The sequence below is a fragment of the Nuphar pumila genome, chromosome 3 (genome assembly GCF_984573655.1).
Source record: "Nuphar pumila chromosome 3, dmNupPumi1.hap1.1, whole genome shotgun sequence".
Classification (NCBI taxonomy): domain Eukaryota; kingdom Viridiplantae; phylum Streptophyta; class Magnoliopsida; order Nymphaeales; family Nymphaeaceae; genus Nuphar; species Nuphar pumila.
The window spans coordinates 107,929,563-107,952,669 of record NC_143251.1 but is presented as its reverse complement, the minus strand read 5'-3'; the positions used below and the strand labels follow the sequence as shown (position 1 = coordinate 107,952,669).

The 23,107-nt window shown below is 36.9% G+C and overlaps 1 protein-coding gene across 1 annotated transcript in view; it reads left to right on the top strand.

Annotated features, from left to right (window-relative positions):
- Nucleotides 1-343: 343 nt before the first annotated feature.
- Nucleotides 344-23,107, top strand: part of LOC149843236 (uncharacterized) — a 35,536-nt gene continuing 12,772 nt past the window's right edge. Inside the window, exons 1-2 of the mRNA XM_089999666.1 lie at nucleotides 344-2,351; nucleotides 3,262-3,356. Of these exons, the coding sequence (XP_089855792.1) occupies nucleotides 354-2,351; nucleotides 3,262-3,356 (2,093 nt within the window). The 5' untranslated portion in view covers nucleotides 344-353. The remainder of the gene's footprint in view (nucleotides 2,352-3,261; nucleotides 3,357-23,107) is intronic.

Below are 23,107 nucleotides of genomic sequence, written 5' to 3'. Positions count from 1 at the left end.
CAGCTGTGGGGCACGATAGCAACTGGTGGGTGTTCGGGTGCAGCAGCACGTTTCATATGTGCAATCTGATCTTTTTTCACGCTTACCTACCCAAACAAACCTTCGTAAGCATGCATGGCTAGAGATACTTCTCGTTGATTGAAGACAAATTCAATTTGCACTTGCAAGCAATCTTTCGTCATGTGTATGTCCCACCAAATCTGATAAATAATAAGCCTACCAAAAGCGCATATATAGCTTCCCTAGATGGAAACAAATCATCTTTATCCAACAGTATTGCAATTTGCATGCCTGACTTTTTTGATATATATATATATATCACCTGCGGAGCAGAGCATAGCGAATCCTTGTCCATGCATGGACACATAAAATTGATGGGCACGTTGACAGTCATCCCAGAATCTCCCACCTTTCTCCCTTGGGAGGAAATGACCACCTCTCCACTACCACCACCACCACCCTCTTCTCCTTCTTCTTCAAGCTTGACCAACAAACCATGGGAAGAGGAAGAGGGAGATGGTGATGGGAATGAGGCAGAATCAGGGGAAAATGAAGGAAATGAAGGAGAGGGGTTTGATCATGAGATTCTCAACAGCACCCTCAGCAAGAATCCGCAGGTACGCCTCGCCCTCTACATTGCCTTGGCTCATGCAGGGATTTCCCTCTCTCTGGCTCTCCTCTATGCCTTGGCCAAGCTCCTCGAGGAGTACTGGCGCCCGATTCAATGGGCCATCCTCTGTTCCATGCCTCTCAGGGAAATACAGAGGGCCCTGGTTCGTTTCTGGACTCACCCCCTTCAGCTGGGCCTGTTCGAGACCCTGCTCGCCGTCCCCGTCGCCGTGTTTCGATCCGCGACCGCCACCATCATTGATTCGCAGGTCGCCCTGCTTCGCCTTCTCCCACAGCGCCACCGGATCGTCGATTTGCACGACGAGGAGCCCGGCGAGAGAATTGGGTTCTCTAAGCTCAACCAGTGGATGGTCTCCTTCGGCTTGTTCGTTTTCGCTAACGAAAAGATCGGAATCAGGGCGATACCCATGTTCGCTTTCGCGGGTTTCATGGCTTATGCTGCGGGGTGCAGCTTCGGATTCGTGGGACAGAACATGTCGCGGAGGAACGTCGCCTCGACGCTCTCCGCGATATCGTTCGCCCGGCGGGGGAGGGCGGGCTCGAAGAAGAGGACGGTATTGAGCAGAATTAGCAGGTACCTGACCTCTGGATTGCTTCACAGGTTGAAAACCATAGTGGGTATTGGATTAATTAGCTTCATGATCTTCGGTTCTTTCCTCGCAATCGTTTTCTTCTCGTATAAGATCGGAATCGAGGGGAAAGATGCGGTTTTGTCGTTCAAATCCCACTTTCAGCAGAGCAATTATGCTGAGAGAATTGGGCTCACGCAGTGGCTAGATGACAATGATGTTCCCGAATTGATTGATGCTTATACTGCTAAGTTCTATGAAACCGTCTCCAATCAGATAGATAATCTGGCTTTGCAGTACAATGCCACTGAAATTGTTGATGGGATCAAGCATTACCTGATTAAACCGTTGGAATCGTCGTTTGCTTCGACTGCATTGGCCGTTTCTTATCAGCCCTTCACGGAGAAACTCCATAATCTTCGTATGAAGGTGCAGAACAGGGAGTGGAAGGTGATCTATGGTGAGATGGGTGATATACTCAGGGAATTCCTGGCTTTGATAACTAGGGAGGACCTTGTTGAGAAGATGAAAGATTTTGCTCTGCAGAGTGTTGATGTCTCCAAGCGGATTTTTGCTAGCAGTACCATGCTTCTGGTCGGAAGCTCGAATCTCATGTTCACTATAGTGGTTTCGATTGTCTCAGGAGCTGCAGGGCTGTTGAATTTCATCTCCCAGCTGATGGTTTTCTTCTGGCTTCTGTATTACCTTATCACATCTGAGTCAGGTGGTGTACTGTACCAGATGCTGGGGATGCTTCCTATCTCTCGAACAACACGGCTCAGATGTGCAGAAGTGCTTGGGCATGCCGTCAGCACTGTGTTGCTAGCAACTGCAAAGATTGCTTTCTTTCAAGGGTGTCTCACCTATCTGTTGTTTCGGTTCTATCGGATACACTTCCTTTATATGTCTACTTTCCTTGCTTTCACAAGTGCTTTCTTGCCTGTAACTCCGCCGTGGCTTTCATCTATCCCATCCGCTGCTCAGTTGGCCATGGAAGGAAGATATATTGAAGCCTTAATCTTGACAACAATCCATCATGTGCTCATAAATTTTGGAGTTAATGCCATACAAGTTGATGTTCCTGAACAGAGTGCATACCTTACAGGCATGAGCATGCTTGGTGGCATGGCCTTATTACCATCAGCTTTGGAGGTATTCTTTTTTGTCTTAATGGTATCTTCAATTTATCTCTTATTGGCATGCAAGTGAGCATTCATTTAGGTGTAGTTTTCTCTTCTTGTTTACATTTGATGATGAGTACATGCTCAACCGAATTTCTAATTCATTATATTTAGTAACACAGCATCTTTAGAAAAATCACCGACTTTATTGGACTATAATTCTTCTTTAGCTTTGAAATTTTCATGAGATGAGTAATTGTTCTTATGCTTTGGATGTAAATAATTTAAAACTGGTCATCTATGAAGTACTTCTGAAGCATGTATAAAGATTTTGAAACTTATGTCACTCAGATTTTCCATCTTGTTCCCTTGCCGTATTAATAATGAAAACGTCCACAAAAGTTAGCTAACCACTGTATTATATGTCCATATCTGTGTGACGGAGTATGAAACTTATGACTCTCATCAACATTACAACAGACTGCCAAAGCAACGGTTTCTGCACATGGTTTGTAAAATTCTGTATTGTAAAGGGTCATTGCTGAAGTTGAAATATGCCCAGAATTGAAAATAGAAGTATGTTGCATCATGCATGTAAAATGTATTTTATAAGTCAATTTTCAGCTGTAAGTTCCAGGTATTTTACAACTCTGTGACAGAATATTGAACAAATGAACTATACTTAGTGATTTATATGCTCGTTGAGAAGTTCTATTCCATCTTTCAAGTTCCTAAGCTTTTTTTTTTAGATATAAGCCTAAATCAGCTATTCCTTACACGACTTCGATGGATGCCATTACAAGATGCAGAATTTAAAATGTTTTCCGAGAGTTAGTGCCAAAATTATACATATATGCCATTGTTTCCTGGTATAGTCAAATTTGACTGTTTATGCAATCTATTTTGCTGTTTGGTTTTTAATTATTTATATTGGTATTCAGGGAGCAATTATGGGTCCCTTACTCATGACAGTCATTGTTGCATTAAAGAATTTGTACATAGAGTTTGTGCTTACTCCAGCAAAGGAACAAAAAAGGTGATAATGCTTAGACCCAACACTAATAAATAATTTTGTACTAATTTATTCCTTTTGTAATATTGACTTGTTCATTAGTTATTTTCTTTTTCCTTTTTCTCTTCCCCTTTCATTATAATCCTGCACAGATACACATTAGAAAGAGTTGTATATTTGTGTTAAATCAGTTGTATTTCTATGATTTAGTAACTTGTATTGATACAAGGGTTATATATGTAATTCTGCCCCTAATATACTGGTGGAAAACTTGTAAATTCTTATGATTTATCTAATATAAAAGGAGAGAAACTGGCATTATCTCACATTGAGCATCATGCATCTTTGAGCCCTAATGCCCCACTTCTCATTTTCTGAACTTCTTCCTAATCCTTATTCTTAATCAAAATACTAGAATGCATTCACATGTATTAGTGAAGGCTTAAAATGAGCTTGTTATAACATACTCTTGTGTCTTTTTTCACTGTGAGAGACACTAAGATTGGCCTGATATTATATTTACTGGTGCTGAAATATATATATCTTATAACTACTTTTCTAGCTAACTCCCCAGCTAACCGGGCTTTCAAAGGGGTTTTTCCTTGTTTTTCTTAAATCTAACCGTACATATGTGTTCTACATGCCTGATTTTATAGGAATCGACTCTTGGATCATCCAATTTTGATACACATGTACGTTTTTATAAGGTTTGAAAATTTGATGGTCTAACATTTTTCTAAATATTCAAGTGTTGTTTCCTAGTAAATCGACCATGCCAAACACATCTGTGCAGTCAGATAAGTAAAACATGGGAAAAACCCTTCAAAAGCCCGGCTAGCTGAACGGTTAGCTAGAAAAGTTGTTAGCAGGCTAGCAGCTATATATATATATATACATGAGAAGGGTGCAACGTCAAACACCCTTCTCATCGAATGAAAATTGGATGCATGTACGCGATGAACGACACGTGCAAAAACACAAAAAAGGGTCTTTAGCAGTGGTCACAACCGCAAGGCATAAATTACCTATTGAAAGTCATGCCTCTTACTAGAACACTTTTTTATTCTCATCATTAGTGTTATCGTTTGAACTCTTCAATAGGAACTTTGTAAACCATGCCTTAAGCTCTCTCTCTCTCTTATATATATATATAACTGTGTGTGTGTGTGTATATATATATATATATATATATATATATATATATATATATATATATATATATATATATATATATATATATATATATATATATATATATATATATATATATAGGGAAGGGGGACCATCTAACCAAAGGTCCAAAATCTACAACCAATGATAATCAACAACATTCCTTCTCTAACGATCGAGTTTTTCATTAATCAAACTTTACATATTGTATTTTTATCATTTATTTAGTGAACATGTTTTGGATTATGAATTTTGGATGTTTAGATGAGTTTTTGAAAGCGCTAAAAATCAATGGCCCACAATACTTTGTATTGTAAAGTTTTAAGTACATTGTGAGCTGTCTATTTTTCATGTTTCGAAAAACATGCTTATATGTTGTAAAGTCTTTGTGTAAAGTATATTTCTTACTAAATAAATTATAAAGAATAAATATATGAGGTCCGATTGATGAGATGCTCAAGCATTGGAGAAGGGGAGCAGTCCGATCTTCGTTGGTTGTAGATTTTGGACCTTCTTTTGGTTTGACAGTTCCCCTTTCCTATATATATATATATCCCCTTCACTTACGTTATACATAAGAGGATATCCATAATTGCACAAGCCACTAGCAAGGTCAACATTATAAATGAGTTTGTTATTAAGGCAACTTGTTTAAAGGTTCTGTAGAGAGAAGGAAGTATTACTATGGCTTTCACTGATTTTGATAACTCATGATAAAATGTTGAGGAAGTTTATCTCATCGACAATAATGAGGAAATGTGTCCATGCCAAAATGATTTAGGACATGTATGCCGTGATGAGAATATCATATTTTATGTTTATCTGACAGTGATTGCAAACAAGAAATTGCAACTATGGACAAAATCATGGAACAAGGAGATTTAAGTGTTTTAGTAGGATGAGAACCGACTATATAGAGCAGCAGTGATTGAAGCGTTAACGAGGATGAGGTTATGTCTAACATAGTGTTATGGTGCTTTAGTGCAACAAGTTTTAGTAAAGATTTATTGTGCAACAAGATGGTGGGCCATGGTAGTATTAATGTTGGATAGATGAAATGGAAACAAGCTAGCGTGCATCATGGGTCTATGTTAGACCAATCTAGTAGATGGTGGAATGCTGCACAACTGAAAAAGGAAGAAGAAACAGAAGAATACATGGTGCATGTGGCTACTAGCATCTGACATAGATATACATAACATTTCTAGCATGAGAGGATGATGCAACGTGTTAAAGGTATTAAGTGAAGGGGAAGAAGTGAAGGCTTGGAGGCAACTAACAATCATATGAAAAATTGAGGCAAGATAGGTTTTAGCTACGTTGCATGCATCATACGCATGGGTTGTCACTTGCTTGTGACAAACCCCTTACTGAATTGACCTTAAGTCTCTAGAATCCAATGTCTGCTAGTGTTTTCTTCTTTTGGAGCTTGGAATGACCCTAATGTGACTGTAATAGTCCTTAAAATCATGAGGAAGCTAGATTTGAAGAAATGAAATCCTTCTTTTTAGGTTCATGCTTGGGATGGTAGATTTGTGAATTTAACAATCACAGAGCAAGAGAAGGTGATCTTTTGAAGTTCTAAAAGAGGAAGGATGACCTGGTATAGGAATTTGGTGAAATTATCTATTGTAACAAACTAACATGTTGGATGATCGAATATATGATAAACAACATTTTGAATATACGAGAAAACATGTGCATGAGATACAAAGGGAGATGATGGTGGATCTTCAAGGATGGAGGAGGAGCATACCACCAATACTAGATATTTGAGCAAGCAGAGGCCAACAACTAGAAGCCGAGGAACATTGACTGCCACAAGTCGAGGAAGGTGTATCTTCTACCTGTAATGAAATATGCGAAAACACAAAACAAGAGCCTCTAAGGGCTTCTAAGATCATAAACACAAAGTGCACATGCACAAGTCCAATAGGGACAATACCAAAGCACTAAGGCACTACACAAGCACAGAGTGCATATACAAAACATTAAAGAGTAAAAAATAATAACACAACATAAAAAATATACTCTTTATTGAATAGAATGCTTAGGAAAAGCATTAGTTTTATAAGAAGGGGAATGCCCCTATTTATACACAGCCAAGACATTATTGAGCCATTGGGACACACCCCAACGGCTAGAAATAGAGCTGTTGGGGAGGTCCCACCGACTCTATGTATGCTTTACATAAATGCTCTCAACTACAAACTAAAATATAGTTTGTACAAAAAGAAAAAAAGACTATTGTGCCCCTAATGGGCACAACCTATTACAAAACTGTGAAAAGACTGAAATACCCCTAATGGGTATTTCCTATTACAACTTCATAAATACTAATATATATATACACGTGTGCAATGTGAATTAAATAAATATATATGTATGTATTCACATCTATATGTTACAGCTTGACACTACCACCACCCAAAGTTGTAGTATTTCTTAAAGATGAAAAGCAGGAGAAAGTTCTCAATCATTAGAATATCACGTATAATGACAAGAGAGGTTTGGAAGAAGTTGACTAATTTTAAGATATTTGACAAAATCGAGCTGTCTAATATTTGTCGAATGCTTTTTGTTTGACACATTGTGAACTTATGAATTTGTTAGGGGTTATTGTTTCACTCTTTAATATTAATGACACTAGATAGGGCTTTCCGAAGGTCCAGAGAGTTTTCTTTCTTTTTTCCCTCTTTTGGTTCTGTGATAAGGAATTCTCTATCACTCATCCACATAGAATATCATATACAAGGTCACTGCTCTAGGAAGATGATTCTCGACACTGATAAATGTGCATAAGCAAGGCCATACGGTTTCCAATACCTCTATTATCAGAGATCTTTGGTTGTGAATTTCATGATCTCCCTTCTAGTTACTAAGGAATGCCTCTTTTCAGAGGGGTGTTCTTGATGAATCTTTGGAAGAATATGGCAGAAAAAAGTGCACAAAGAATTTTCTGGTTGGAAATCTGAATGTCTTTCCTTAATGAAAGGGTTAACCTTTGTTAAATCTGTACTGCTAATGTCTATGAATTTATTTTATGTCTACTCCAACTTCAAATCCCATAAAAGTTATCCTTTGCATTGAAGCTTTAGTCAGAAACCTTATTTGTAACAGGTGGAACATTGCCTCACCGTATCTTGCAAACAAGAAATTAGTCACCCTATCAGTGGCAGTGAGCAGATGGAGTGTAAACTAGCATTGCCCTATCCAGCTATAATTGCAAAATGGTGGTAAAGGCTAGTCCATGAGCCAAATGGTTGGTTTCCTATGTTGATTGAGAGAAAATATGATTGCTCATAATCTTCATTTCCCATTTTTAAATGGACAAGATATTTTAGATGGTGGTATTCTTGAACTAAGAATCAGGGGTCTTTTAGAGGGTTTATTAAGGCCAAATATTAGACTCTTGATCCATGGATGAATGAAACACTTACGTGTTTAACATTTTAAATTCCCTCTTGTGTTCTTCTGTTGGCCTAAAGATTGCAGTTGATGAAAGTGGACCCTTGTGCATTGTTCTTAAGAGAGGGATTTCTTTTATGGAAGGAAACAAGTGAAATGAAACTTATTTACAAGAAATGCCTTAGTGTCAAGTGAAGTGGGTGTAATGAAAGCAAGAGGAATACAAAAGAGCCACCAAGGGCATACCATGATCAAAAGGGAGTGCATAAGCACAAGTCCACGAAGGGACAATACACAAGCCAAACTTTCGATGATGACAAAGAGACGTGTTGTTTCTTGCACCTTTAAGATATTAGAGTCACCTAAAAACACACAAAAACCAGTATCATTAGGGTTTTCTCCTCAGTCTACATTAGTGTAAGCAATTAACTCTAAAGAGGAAGAAGAGGATATGAAAAGCTCTTTGGATATAGTATGTCTGATATATCTGACTATCCTTAATGAGACACTCGTGTACCGTGGTTGGTGTACGCTGAAATTGACTTGATAAATGAACAACATGAGCAATGTTAGGTCTCATAATAGAAAGATAAGTCAGAGACCCAATTAGTTGTTTGTATAATATTGGATCTTCAAGAAGAATTTTGTCTTCCAACCATAGTTTTGCATTGACAACCTCCGGTGTATCTGCTTTCTTGTCATTTGAAATTCTTGAATTGACAATAATATCTGCAACCTATGTCACATGGGTGCGGGTGCGGGGATTCGGCACTTCCAAAAAACCTGGGTGCGGTAGGGGAAAAACTGTAATATATATAAGGGGGGTCCGGGGGTTCCCCCCGGCGCGGATCCCGCTGCGCGGTCAGCGGGCGAGGGTCCAGGGGGGGGCGCCCCTGGCGGGGGGTTATAGGGGGGCAGCGCCCCCCCCCCCCCCCCCAGAATTTTTTTTTTAAATTTCGCAGCCCATTTCATAGGGCAATTTTTTAAAAAAAAAACAAAAAACATGGACCATCCACAGCCCATTTCATAGGGCAAAATAAAAAAAAAAAACAAAATGGACCAAAATGACCCTGGGTGCGGTCAACGCACCCAGGGTTGGGTTGACCGCACCCGGTGCCGCACCCGCACCCGCGTCGAGTCACGTCGACGGGGGTGCAGCACTCTGCTAGCCGAGTCCCTGTGACATAGTCTGCAACAAGCTTCATTTAAGACAAAATATATCTTTTGGGAGAGTATGTCACTTCTATACCTGAAAAGTATCTCAAGAAACCAATATCAGACATATCAAAATTTTTTTTAAGAATAATTTTAATTTCATAAATTCCCTTTTTGTCACTCTATAATAATCATATCATCTACGTATAATAGAAGAATAACAATATTAGAACGTATATCTTTGACAAAAAAACAGTGTCAGTATAATAAGATCTATAACCTAAACTTAACGTAACTATGCTAAATCTATCATACCACGCTTTAGGAGCTTGTTTAAGCTTATATAAAGCTTTCTTCAAACAAATAACTTTTTCTCTCTCAATCTTAAGACCAGGAGGAGGATCCTTATATACTTTCTCATTTAGGTCCCCATTCAAAATCACATTCTTGACATCTAGTTGGTAGTCAGGCCACTTCCAAATGGGATACTAGGGAAATAAGCGTTCTCGCACTAGTTATTGCGAGCAACGGGTTCAAAGGTTTCCTCATAATCAATTCCGTACTCTTGCGAGTACCCTTTGGCAATTAACCTAGCCTATTATCTTTCTAGAGACTCATCTTCCTTGGTTTTAGCCTTATAGACCCATCTACATCCTATAGTCTTTTTTCCGGTGGGTAGAGGTTGAATTTTCCAAGTTTTTGCTTCTCTTGATTCTAGATTCATGGTATCTACCCATTCAAGAATAACTTTGGCCTTATTGTAGGTTGATGATTCATGAAAAGAGTGAATGGACATAAGACATACTCTATACCTAGGTGAGAATGACTCATAATACAAACCTATCAGGAAGTCTAATGGTTCGATTGGATTTTCTAACACTAGGTTCTTCAGAAGATTGGTTTTGAGAATACCTATCAAGTGCACATGGAGGATTTTCAATAGTTCTTCTAGAATAAATTTGAATATCATGACTCAGAATATCCTCAAAAGAGTTACTAAAATCATCAATATGCATAATTTTTTCATGCTCATTTTCTAATTCTGCACTAACAGAATCTTTCTTTGGTAACAAATCAAATAAAAAGGAATACATGGAATCATCCTCAGGCTTATCTATATTAAAATCATTTTCCCTTTTAAGAAAAAACACATTTCTTGAAATATACAATTTGTCACTTTTCAAATCATAGCATCTATACCTTTTTTGGTTTTCCACATAACCAAGAAAAATACACTCGATGGCTTGGGGACAATTTATCTCTCTTTTCAACAAGTACAAAACACTTACATAAAAAAACTCTTAACCTACTTAAATTTGGAGTAGTTTTGTAAAGTTTTTCAATTGGAGACATATTTTGCAAAGAGGATGAGGGCATCCGATATACCGATGTAACTGTACCTTCACCCCAAAATTGTTTTGGAACATTTTTTTTTAATAAGCAAAGTTCGTGTTGTTTCAATGATATGACAATGTTTTCGTTGGGCCAAATAATTTTGTTAAGGAGTATTTGGACAAGATCTTTGGTGTGGAATGACATTTTCTTTTAAATAGTTTTTGAAATCATTAGATAAATATTCTCTCCGAGTTTGATTGAAAAATAACAATATTGGTTTGAAATTGATTTTGCACAACTTTGTGAAATTCTTTAAAATATGAAAACACTTCGGATTTTAGCCTAAGGAAATAAATCCAAGTATATCTAGTATAATCATCAATAAATGCAACATAATAAGAAAGTCCTCCTTTCGATATGACTGGAGCCGGTCCTCATACATACAAATGCGCAAGTTGAAAGGGTTTATGAGAGACAAAAGTTATAGAGCCAAATGGAATGAATTTCATTTTCTCAAGAATACAGTCATTACATATAAATTCTTTTTCAATAAAAGAGTCTTTCAGAAATGAAAAAAAAACAATTTAGATACATTTGGATAAATCAATATTTTTTTCCTTAACAAAATTACAAAATGATTCTTTGAAAATATGAAAAAAAATCATGTAGTAGAGATCTCTCCTGCTATGACCTTCCCCAATCAGCTTCTCTTACTGGCGATCATGCACCCAACACTTCTTAGATGAGAAAGAGACCTCATACCCACAGTCTGAAACTTGAGATATCGAAAATAGATTTAAATTGAATTTTAAAACAACTCTAACCTTAGGAACTTGAAAACCTTTTGAAATATTTTTAATAGTTCTAATGCTTTTGATTTCTAAATTAGTTTCATCGGAAGTAGAAACATATGAACTATAAAAGGGTTTAGTGCATTCGAATAAGAGGGATTCAAGAGTCATATGAAAAGAGATGCCAAAATCAAGTATCTAAGAAAATGTATCGGGATGAGAGGATATATAGACGGTGGCATTGGAAGCAGTGGCGGAGCCAGAAGTTTTTTGTTGGGTGGGCAGACTTTGGGTCTCGGGGACAATGCTATGGTCTTGAAGGACGATTCATTTATTCGGACCAGTGGCGGAGCTAGAATTTTTTCGCCCACCCATCGTCAGAAGAAATTTTGGTTGTGCATGTTAGATCTGACATGCTCTTCTAGAAGCGGCCTCCCGCCAGAGAAGGAGATGGCCATCAAGTTGATGGTACCATCTGGTTTCATCATTCTGAGGGCCTTCATGGCATCCGCCTGCCCGTGGCCAGGCTATAACAACACACCTTCAATCCCTTTTTTCCTCCATTTAGTGAAGCAAACATAGTGTTTTGCATGGCACCCATAACCACATTTAGGTTCTAGTCATCCATATCACCATTCCTGTCATTAGGACCTCACTGATGCAAGTTGTTTTCATCAAATTGGACCCTGTGTATGTGATCTACATCATCCATTTAGTGAAGATAGGCATTTGAATAGTCAGAATCCGACTTATGTGCAGGACTTTTTGCTAATTCAAAAATCAATAACCATTAATAAAAATATGTTTTTTTTTTTGTTAAATAACACTGTCAGAATAAATTGAAAATCATATTTTTTTTTGTTAAAGAACACTACCAAAAGATTGATTTCTATTAAATCAACCGTGCTGAACCCATCGATAGGGCCAGATTGATCAAAACAACTTAGTACCAATGAGATCCCAGAGGGAGTTATGACCACAGAGGATCATATAGGGATGAGTGGAGCTAGGTTCCCCATAAACGTAGGTTACACGATTTCACAAAGAACAAATGACAAAAGAAGCTGGGGAAAAACACACAGATCTTCGTTGAATATTCACAAGAGAGAACTCCAACTCCCACAAACTAATAACCCGTCTCTTCTGCGGTTTTTACACAATTCAATAAGGTGAAAAAATTAAGGGAAAAGATTAGCACTACCATCGTCAGAAGAAAACACACATGAACACATAATTCTGGGGTGGGCGACCGCCCACCCATGCCCACCCCTGGCTCTGCCAGTGATTGGAAGTATGAGTTGATGATGTATTAAGAAATTGTTGAAGTGCTTCCGTTAATTGGTTGATAGTATCCTTATGGTCTCCTCCTTTCTTGTTTGCTTTCTCTCCCTTTTTGAATGATCCTTCATCGATTGCCACATTTTTCTTAAGCTTAGGACATTCCGGTTTGATATGTTTCGGTTCATTACAAAAATGACATATTACTCTCCTCCCTCCACCATTGTTATTCCTTCCAAAATGAGGAGGTTTATATGTTTTGATATAGATGTCAGGTCTTGACACAACAAGAACTTTCTCTCTCCCTTTGTTTATGCCAAGTTGGATTTCGGGATTTCGGCTTGGTACACCTTGGCAAGGGCCTCATTAAGTGAGGTAGTAGTGGTCCTATGCAAAATTGAGGACCTAACTTACTCAAACTTGGGTCTCAACCTGAATAAGAACATAAAAAGTTGTTTCTTCTCTAATTGCTTTTGCCTCGTCTCAATGGTTGGGCCTTCCCATTTAGGTTCAAGTTGTTAAATTGTATCACTCCTTGTATATATATATATTTATATATATAGAAAGATACATATATATATATATATATATATATATATATATATATATATATATATATATATATATGGTATATATATGTATATGTATCTATCGTCATATATATATAAATATATATTTGTCTTCTTCTTTATGTAACTCCCAAGCTATGTCACACGGACTCGGCTAAGGAGGTGCCGCACCCGAGTCGACACGCCCCGACACGGGTGCGGACTCGGGTGCGGCTTCGGACTCGGCCCGGACTCGGTCAACGCCGAGTCGGACTCGGTCAACGAGTCCAGGCCGAGTCCGTCCACATTTTGGACTCGGTCAACTTTGACCGAGTCCAAAAATGTCCCTAAAAAACTAATTTTTTATATTTTTTATTTAAAAAAATATATATAAAAAAGGCACTGTGACTGTGCAGTCTTTGCAGTGTGCACAGTCTTTGCAGTGTGCACTGTGCACAGTGCTGTGCCTGTGCACAGTCACAGTCACAGTCACAGTCACAGTTTGTGACTGTGCACAGACACCTGTGGCATTTTAAAAATAAAATAAAATAAAATTATATATATATATATATATATATATATATATATATATATATATATATATATATATATATATATATATATATATTTTTTTTTTTTTTTGCCGAGTCCCCGTGTCCAAAAATTTTAAAATTGTGCCGCACCCGTGTCGCACCCGCACCCGCACCCGCACCCGCACCCGCACCCATGTGACATAGCTCCCAAGGGTATTTCTGTCTTTCTTCCCATTTTACGCATATTCACACTAATGACTATGATTGTAATTATTTTTCATTTTCTTTTATTTTTCCTTTTCTTTTTCTCGTTTCCTTTTCTTTCTACCTTTTTCCTTTTTTGACCAAGTCAAACTTGGAGGGGGTCCAACACTAGACGTTGGACCCCTCCAACGGTTAGATTTCTAACCGTTGGAGGGGCTCCAACATCTAGTGGGAGCCCCTCTAAGGCTTCCTCTCCATTATAAATAGGGGAACCCCCCTCTTAAATGTAAACAATGCTTGGAGTATTGTTCTCCATTGTTCAATAATGATTCTTTATATTTTCGCATTTGTGTTCTCTATTTGTACCTTTGTGTACATTTTGTTCTAAGTGTTCTTGTGCCTTTGTACACATATCCTTTTGTGGAGGTGGTGCTTATTATGCACATTATCTCTTTTGAGATATTTTTATATGGTATCAAAGCAAGGTTTATAGAAGAAGAGCTCGAATTTTCTCGCTCTCTTGGAGGTTGCCTTGAAGAACGTGCCATTTCTTTATCTTGCTCGGTTGGTGAGAAAAAGCTCTTTGAAGATCCATGGTGGTAAGACTCTTCTCCTTTTTGGGATCTTCTCTCTCTTATTACTTCTATGGGGGAAAAGGATTCTCACTTCTCCCTTGAGTTTAAATTAAATTGGTCTAACTACCATGTTTGGGCCGGCAATACGGAGGCTCACGTTAAGGGAAAAGGCCTTTGGGGATATGTCAAAGGCACCATTCCCGAACCCGAACCTAAAATCACCATCTTTGAAAAGGGTGAAATTAAGGTTCGTGATGATGAAGAGAGAGAAAAAGCTTTCCAAGAATACAACAAAACACACGATGAATGAGAGATGAAAAATTACAAAATCCTTTCATAGTTTTCTCTTCCGTTGAAATAAGAATAAATGCAAATATATTGAAATTCAAGAAAGCATTTCAAGTATGGGAGTATCTTGAAAGAATGTACACTTCAAGACACTTGTCCCATAAATACTATCTCCAAAAGAAGGCATCAACAAGGGGAAATGTCCGTTAGAGAATACTTTGCAGAATTGTCCACAATTTGGGATGAACTTGCTCTCCAAGAACCCAAATAGAGCGGAGCGACAATTGAGTTAAGACACAAGCAATTAGAAGACGATCACTTCTTCAACTTTTTGAATGGGCTTAGAGCCGAGTTCGAACAAACTAGATCCTCTCTTTTGTCTTCTTTTTCTTCTCCTCTAGAAGACGTTCTTACCAAATTAAGTGGAAAAGAAACTAGATTGGGAATGAATAAAACCAATCAAAGTGTGTTGGTCGTTCCCTCTAAAGATGAGGATGAGGGAGCTTATGCCGTTTCATGACCGGAGAATAATGTTAAAACATATAACCCCCCTTATTTTAACAAAAATCAAGGAGGAAGAGAAAATGATGGGCAATATGGAAGAAGAGATTATAGTAAAATTGTATGCCACTTTTGCAAAGAATCGGGATACATTAAGCCGGTTTGTCCTAAATGGAAAAAGATGGTGGTTATGTCTACAACATTCCAACCGACCAAGGAGGAGGGTCCATCAACTTCCAACAATGCTACATTATCTTTAAATCAAATTATGAAAGCCCTTCAAACTCTCTTCAAGGGATCCGTTTCGGGAGCCACTATGTCCACCTTCTCACCTCCCGGTAAGACTCTTTGGCTTTTAGACTCGGGTGCATCCTTTCATATGACTCCAAATGCTTTTGCTCTTTTTAAGTTTTCAAAAAACTTATCTTTTTTTGTCTCTACCGCGGATGTGGCTTCTCTTGAAATAAAAGGAATTGGAGATTTTGAAAATCAAGGTTTTTTTATTCCTAAAGTTAGATTTATCCCAAAGTTAAATTTAAATTTGCTTTCCGTCTCTCAACTATCGGATCATGGGTGTGATATCAAATTCTCATCCAATAAATGTTGGATATAGGATCGTCGGTCTGGGAGGTTGATTGGGGAAGACTCTAGGAAAGAAGATCTATACTTTATGGAGTTTCTTCAAATTTCTAAACACTCTTTTTGTAATGTTGCCCAACATAAAGATATAAATGTCTGGCATAAACGCCTTGGGCATCCAAATAATGTCAAGCTTTCTTATTTACATTTAAAAATTTATGTAAAGACAACTTCAATTGTAATGATTGTATTCTTGGAAAAATGAGAAACTTACCTTTTGGACAAAGAACCATGTTTTCAACTAAGCCTTTTGAAATTGTGCATTCGGATGTGTGGGGACCAGCACCCGTAGTGTCTAAGAGAGGGTTCTCGTATTATGTTATTTATGTTGATGATTACTCAAGATATTATTGGATATATTTTCTCAAACATAAACATGAAGTCTTTTCTACCTTTAAGGTTTATCATATGATGATACAAAATCAATTCAATTGTAAATTACAAATTCTTAGAACCTATTTCGGAGGAGAATACCTTTTAAATAAATTTAAAAGTTATATTGAGAATAATGGGATTATTCATCAAAGATCTTACCCCAAAATACCACAACAAAATGGCTTAGCCGAACAAAAACATAGACACATAATTAAAACTACAAGGACCTTACTTATTTCTCAAAAAAATTTAAAAAGATTTTGGGCTGAAGCGGCTCTCGCATTGGTCTATCTCATAAATCGTCTTCCATCTAAAAATTTGAATCAATCTCTTTTTGAAATATTACATGAAAAAGAACTCGAATACAATAGATTAAGTATTTTTTGTTGTAAATGTTTTGTCCTCACTGACAAAAGTGATAAACTATCTTCCAAAGTTATTCCTTGTGCATTTCTTGGATATTCGGAAACGCAAAATGGATTTAGGTGTTATGATATTCAAAATGACAAACTATATGTTTCAATGAATGTAACCTTTTTGGAAAATATAAGTGGTTTTGAAGAAGTTAAAACTCATGAAGATAGTGTCGATTACTCTTTCTTGTTTGAATTATTATCTAGAAAGTGATGATGAAGTGAACGATGACGGGCATATAAGTGAAAGTATTCCTCTACCTATCCAACATGAAGAAGAAATAACAGATGAACCAATTACATATACACATAGAGATAGAAATACTTTTAGAAGTGCAATAGAAAAGTATAGTGAACTTAGTGAACCGTCCCAAACCAACCACTCACGAAGAACCGAAAGATCTAGGAAAATCCTTCTAGATTTATATCCTATGAGTCATTTTCTCCAAAATATAGGGCATGTCTTAGTGCCATTCATTCACATGAAGAACCTAGGAACTTCGAAGAAGCTAATAAAAGAATAGAGTGGAGGGATGCAATAGATAACGAACTTAGAGCACTCAAAAAAGCCAAAACTTGGGTGTTTCAATATCTTCCAAAAGGAAAGAAAACAATAGGATGTAGATGGGTTTTTAAGGTCAAAACCAAGAGCGATGGTACTCTTGAAAGATATAAAGCCCATCTTATCGCAAAAGGATATAGTCAAGAGTATAGTATAGATTACGAAAAAACCTTTTCTCCAGTTGCGCGAATGGTCACCATAAGATGTTTGATCACTATTGCATCTATTAAAAAATAGAACATATACCAAATAGATGTTAAAAATGCATTCCTAAATGGGGACCTAAACGAAGAAGTTTACATAGATGCTCCTCCGGGCATGGATATACTAGAGGGTAAAGTCCTTCGTCTTCAAAAGGCACTCTATGGTTTGAAACAAGCCCCCAAGACTTGGTATGATCGATTTAACGAAGTAATGGTTCAAAATGGATTTACTTCATGTTATAGTGACACTGCTCTGTTTGTCAAAAAGTCTGATGCAGGAATTGTAATTTTACTGCTATATATTGACGATATGTTGATAACATGTAGTGATATCAAGGGAATCAAAAATATCAAAACCACTCTAAAAGAAAGATTTGAGATGTCAGACTTAGGGTATCTGACATACTTTCTAGGAATAGAGGTTGCTTACTCTCACAAAGGCTATTTTTTGTCTCAAACCAAACTAGCTTGCGAGATTCTTGACAGATCAGGCATTATAGACGATAAAATCTGTGAGACTCCTGAAGTCATGGGATAAAATATGAAGATTGTTGATGGGATACCTTTGGAGGATCCCACTCCCTATCGACAACTTGTAGGATCATCAATGTATCTTAGTATCACAAGGCCAGACATCTCACATGTTGTGCATACTGCAAGCCAATTCCAGCATGCCCCTACATCCGTCCACATGGGCACCGTTCTCAGATAGATAAAGGGTACAATAAACAAGAGAGTATTTTTTTCGTCATCATCTAAATTAAATTTAATTGCATATACTGACTCTGATTGGGGAGGTGACTCAAATAACCGTCACTCCACCACAGGTTTTTGTATTTTTTTAGGTGAATCCCTGGTCTCATGGAGATGCAAGAAACAACAGAAGGTTTCTCTGTCATCTACGGAAGCAGAATATCGAGCCATAGCTTATACAACCATGAAAATTGCATGGATTCATCAATTGCTGCAAGACATGGGAATTCAGGTTCAGGGGCCCACAAAATTGTGTTTTGATAATAAGAGTACAATCTATATTGCTAAAAACCACACATTTCATGAGCGCACAAAAGCACATTGAAATGAACTACCACTATGTTAGAGAAGCATACTTGCAAAAGGTTATATGTTCCGTATGTGACTTCAGAATACCAGTTGACGGATTTCTTCACCAAGGCGCTCTGCTCTCCCAGATTCAACTTTCTTCTCGACAAACTTTCGGTCATTACTCCCTAAGTTTGAAGGAGGGTATTAAATTGTATCACTCCTTGTATATATATATATATATATATATATATATATATATATATATATATATATATATATATATATATTTGTCTTCTTTATATAACCCCCAGGGGTATTTTTGTCTTTCTTCCCATTTTATGCATATTCATACTAATGAATATGATTGTTATTTTTTTTCATTTTCTTTTATTTTTATTTTTCTTTTTCTTTTTCTCTTTTACTTTTCTTTCTACCTTTTTCCTTTTTTGACCAAGTCAAACTTGGAGGGGGTCCAACACTAGACGTTGGACCCCTCCAATGATTAAATTTCTAACTGTTGGAGGGGCTCCAACATCTAGTGGGACCCCCCCCCCCCCCCCCTCTTAAATGTAAACAATGCTTGGAGCATTGTTCTCCACTGTTCAATAAAGATTCTTTATATTTTCGCATTTGTGTTCTCTATTTGTACCTTTGTGTACATTTTGTTCTAAGTGTTCTTGTGCTTTTGTGCACATATCCCTTTGTGGAGGTGGTGCTTATTATGCACATTATGTAAAACCCATAATTTTTAAGGATTATTAATAGATAAAGAACTCATTTTTTATCTTCAAATTAGAAATGTGTTTCTAGCTTTTGAATTTCATTTATTTATTTATTACATATTCATTTGTTCATTCAAGCCAATCAGGGTATAATTTGCATTTATAGAACTATTTTGGGCTATAAATCACTATATATATTTTATTTAAATATATTTTTGATGAAGTTTGTAAATTATTGAAGTGTATTTGTGTGTTATTTAACTCTTGATAATGATTTACAAGGTAATTTGCTATTTTTGGCTAATCTTGTTATAATAGACATTTTTTAAGTTTTTTGCATTTGCGATCACACACGAAGTGTTCGTTATATTGCTTGGGTAGCGGTCTTTGCGGACTTCAAAACTCCTCGGTCTTTTGAGTTTCGATTCATTGTTCTTCACATTATTAAGGTAAGATACCTTAACTGAACTTGTAGAGAGCATGTTTAGGCACTAATTGTGTAAGCATGATATCGTTGCACTGAATATTTAAATGAATTGCAAATATAAGTTATGCTCACACATTTCACTTAGTTATGGATATCTAGGACTCTTGATTGTAATTCGGAGATCATGCTTGTCATGATTGTAGTTAGCAGAATATGGAGTGTGTTTGCTGCAGGTACACCTATGTGTGGGTTTGAATGCCCGTGCACTTATGAATGTATAATATATACGCAATGTGTGCCATCATACTTTGGTTTGCACATACTATGTTGCTTTGTGCGTTTGTATGAATTCGATACATGGTGCACATATAACTACTATGAATATATATAAGTTGTGTACGATGCATACTGTGAATGTTATATATATTGTCTTGTCATATGATGGACTTATTTATTCTTGTATAGAAGAATGCATGCGAATGTTATAAATTGTTTTGAACTTGTATGTCTTGTTTGCTTGAGAAATATATGCGTATGATGTACGGTAGGATGGTCAATGAGATTTTGACCAACCCTTACGCAATTATATCTAAGGTGCTATATCGATTCATGTGGTAAAAAATGCATGACTTTTATCATGTGTGCAAATCTCGAACTACGTAGGAGTTATGTATGTTGAGGTTTAGTTGCTTTGTATTATGAAATGCGCATGTTCACGTATGTATGCATAAAACTCATGTTTTGTTTACGATGCTTCGAGGTTCAATTTACGAAGTGCAATGTTCTTTGTGGCGATGATATGATGCATATGATAATATGCTTATATATGATATGATTTAAATGCCACGTGAAATGAAATTATGAATGCATGCGATAAATGTTTAAGTTCAATAGCGAACTTTAGTTCATGAAGCCTTATTAGTTAAATGTGTGATTTTATAATTTTAATGCCATATGAAGTGATGTATGATGTGATGTTTTGATTGTATACATGCTTATGCCTGTGTTGATGGATATCGACTTTGAGAGTGGTTAATTGTATTGATGCATGTATCACAATAGTTTTCACTGGATATGGTACCCGTTGAGGAACTGTTCTCAAAGGATTCTCTGTGAGGGTGTGCATGACCAGATCGGGTAATCCGGCTAGAGCGGTAAGTCTTTGTGAGGAAGTGCATTCTAAGAGCGGGTAGCCTGCGAAGACGATATATTCCTGTGAGGAAGTGCATTGTCCAAGACCAGACAGACCATCCGTCTAGGGCGGTAACTCCTTGTGAGGTTGTACATTTCCCAGACCAGGTGATCCAGCGTGGATTTTGTAAATCTTTATTATGAATAAATGAAATGTTATGATGAATTGTGATGATCTTCTGAGTTGATTGAGATAGTCAGTTGTGAATCTATAGATTTGACTTTTCTATTATAGCATGATTATATATTGAACTCAGACATGATAATCAGATCCTTATTGATTTTAGATCTTGATATGAGGTTATAATTGTGACACTTATGTTAGTGTATAGGAGAATGACACATCACGCCTACAAATGACTAGTTTTGACTGATTAGGTGAATGATATATCACGCCTACATCGTTTCATTTCAAATGATTGCATTATGATTGTCTGAGTAAATATATCACACCTATTTATCATGATTGATGTGTATCATGAATATCATACTAAATTACTTATAAGGTATGTGCGTGTGTTTCACATTGGAATGGTCAAATGTGATTTGACTTATTGTTTATAAGAATTATGAATACAACAAAACAACAACAACTACGCCTTCATCCCAAAACAATTGGGGTCGGCGATATGAACCAAAAAAGAAAATCATTCTGGGTCTTCCACGTGAATCTTTCTCCTCCAATCATTTCTATCCAATGCCATGTCCTCGATGAGGTTCAAAGCATTCATATCCTTTCTTATCACCTTCATCCATGTCTTCCTAGGCCTACATCGACCTCTTTTAACTAATATACTTTCCCATTTCTCCATCCTTCTAACTGGAGCATCATTAGGCCTTCGCCGAATATGTCTAAATCACCGTAAATGATTCCCTCTCATCTTATTTTCAATGGGTGCAACACCTACCTTCTTACGTATCTCCTCGTTCCAAATCTTATCTTTTATTGTATTTCTACACATCCATCTCAGCATACGCATCTCAGCTACACTCATTTTTTGAATATGATGTCTCTTGGCAGCCCAACATTCCGTACCATACAGTAAAGCGGGCCTAATAGTCGTCCTATAAAACTTTCCCTTCAACCGCAATGGCATTCTACGATCGCATAACACTCCAGTTGCACTCTTCCATTTCATCCACCCAACCTTTATCCTATAATTTACATCTCCATCAATTTCTCCATACTTTTGAATGATAGATCTCAAATATTTGAAACAATCATCCACCGGTATTTCTTGCTCACCAAGCTTCACTACACTCCCATCACTACTTCGTTGCTTACTAAACCGACATTCCATGTATTCTATCTTACTCTTACTCAACTTAAAACCTCTTGCTTCCAATGTCTGTCTCCATAATTCTAACTTAGCATTAACCCCAACTCTAGACTCATCAATCAAAACAATATCATCAGCAAACAACATACACCACGGTACATTTTCTTGAATTGATCTCGTAAGCTCATCCATCACTATAGCAAATAGGAAAGGGCTTAAAGCAGAGCCTTAATGTAACCCAACCGTTATAGGAAAATTGGTTGTCACCCCTCCACAAGTGCGGACATTGGTTACTACTCCTTCATACATATCTTTAATTATACTAATGTACTTGAGAGACACCTTTCTTCATCATTGTCCACCAGAGAACGTCTATAGGTACTCTATCGTATGCCTTCTCCAAATCAATAAAAACCATATGCAAATATTTGTTCCTCTCTCTATTTCTCTCAATAAATTGTCTAAGAAGATGTATAGCTTCTATAGTTGATCTTCTAAGCATAAAACCAAATTGATTCTCCGATATCATGACAACCTTCCTCAACCTAGACTCAATCACCCTCTCCCAAAGTTTCATAGTATGACTCATGAGTTTTATACAACGATAGTTTGTGCAATCTTGTATATCACCCTTATTCTTATATAGAGGCACCAAAGTACTCTTCCTCCACTCATTAGGTATCTTATAAGAATTATGAATGTATATGAAAATGATGCAATGATCTGAATGTCTTAGATGCATATATATATATATATATATATATATATATATATATATATATTTATGCGATGACTTGTATGACTTGAATGCATATAGATTCTGCTTTATTACATGAGTTAAGGTTGAATAGAATATTAATTGATGAAATGCTTTTAAATGTTTTATGTTCGAATGCTTGAAATGAATGACTTATAGGACGTTGTTCCCTTGTCTATCACTTGACGATGGATGAATAATATATCTTTACCTTTAAATGCTTGATATGTTTTCTTTAAGTTTGAGTTTGGATTGCTTTACCAGACTTTAGCGAGTCTGACTCCGTTTTATGATGGACAGGTAATGCAGGTAAAGTATGATGAGTAGTTGGAGCGAAGGGCTGGTCGAGCTGTATCCTCGAAGGTCTACTCTTACC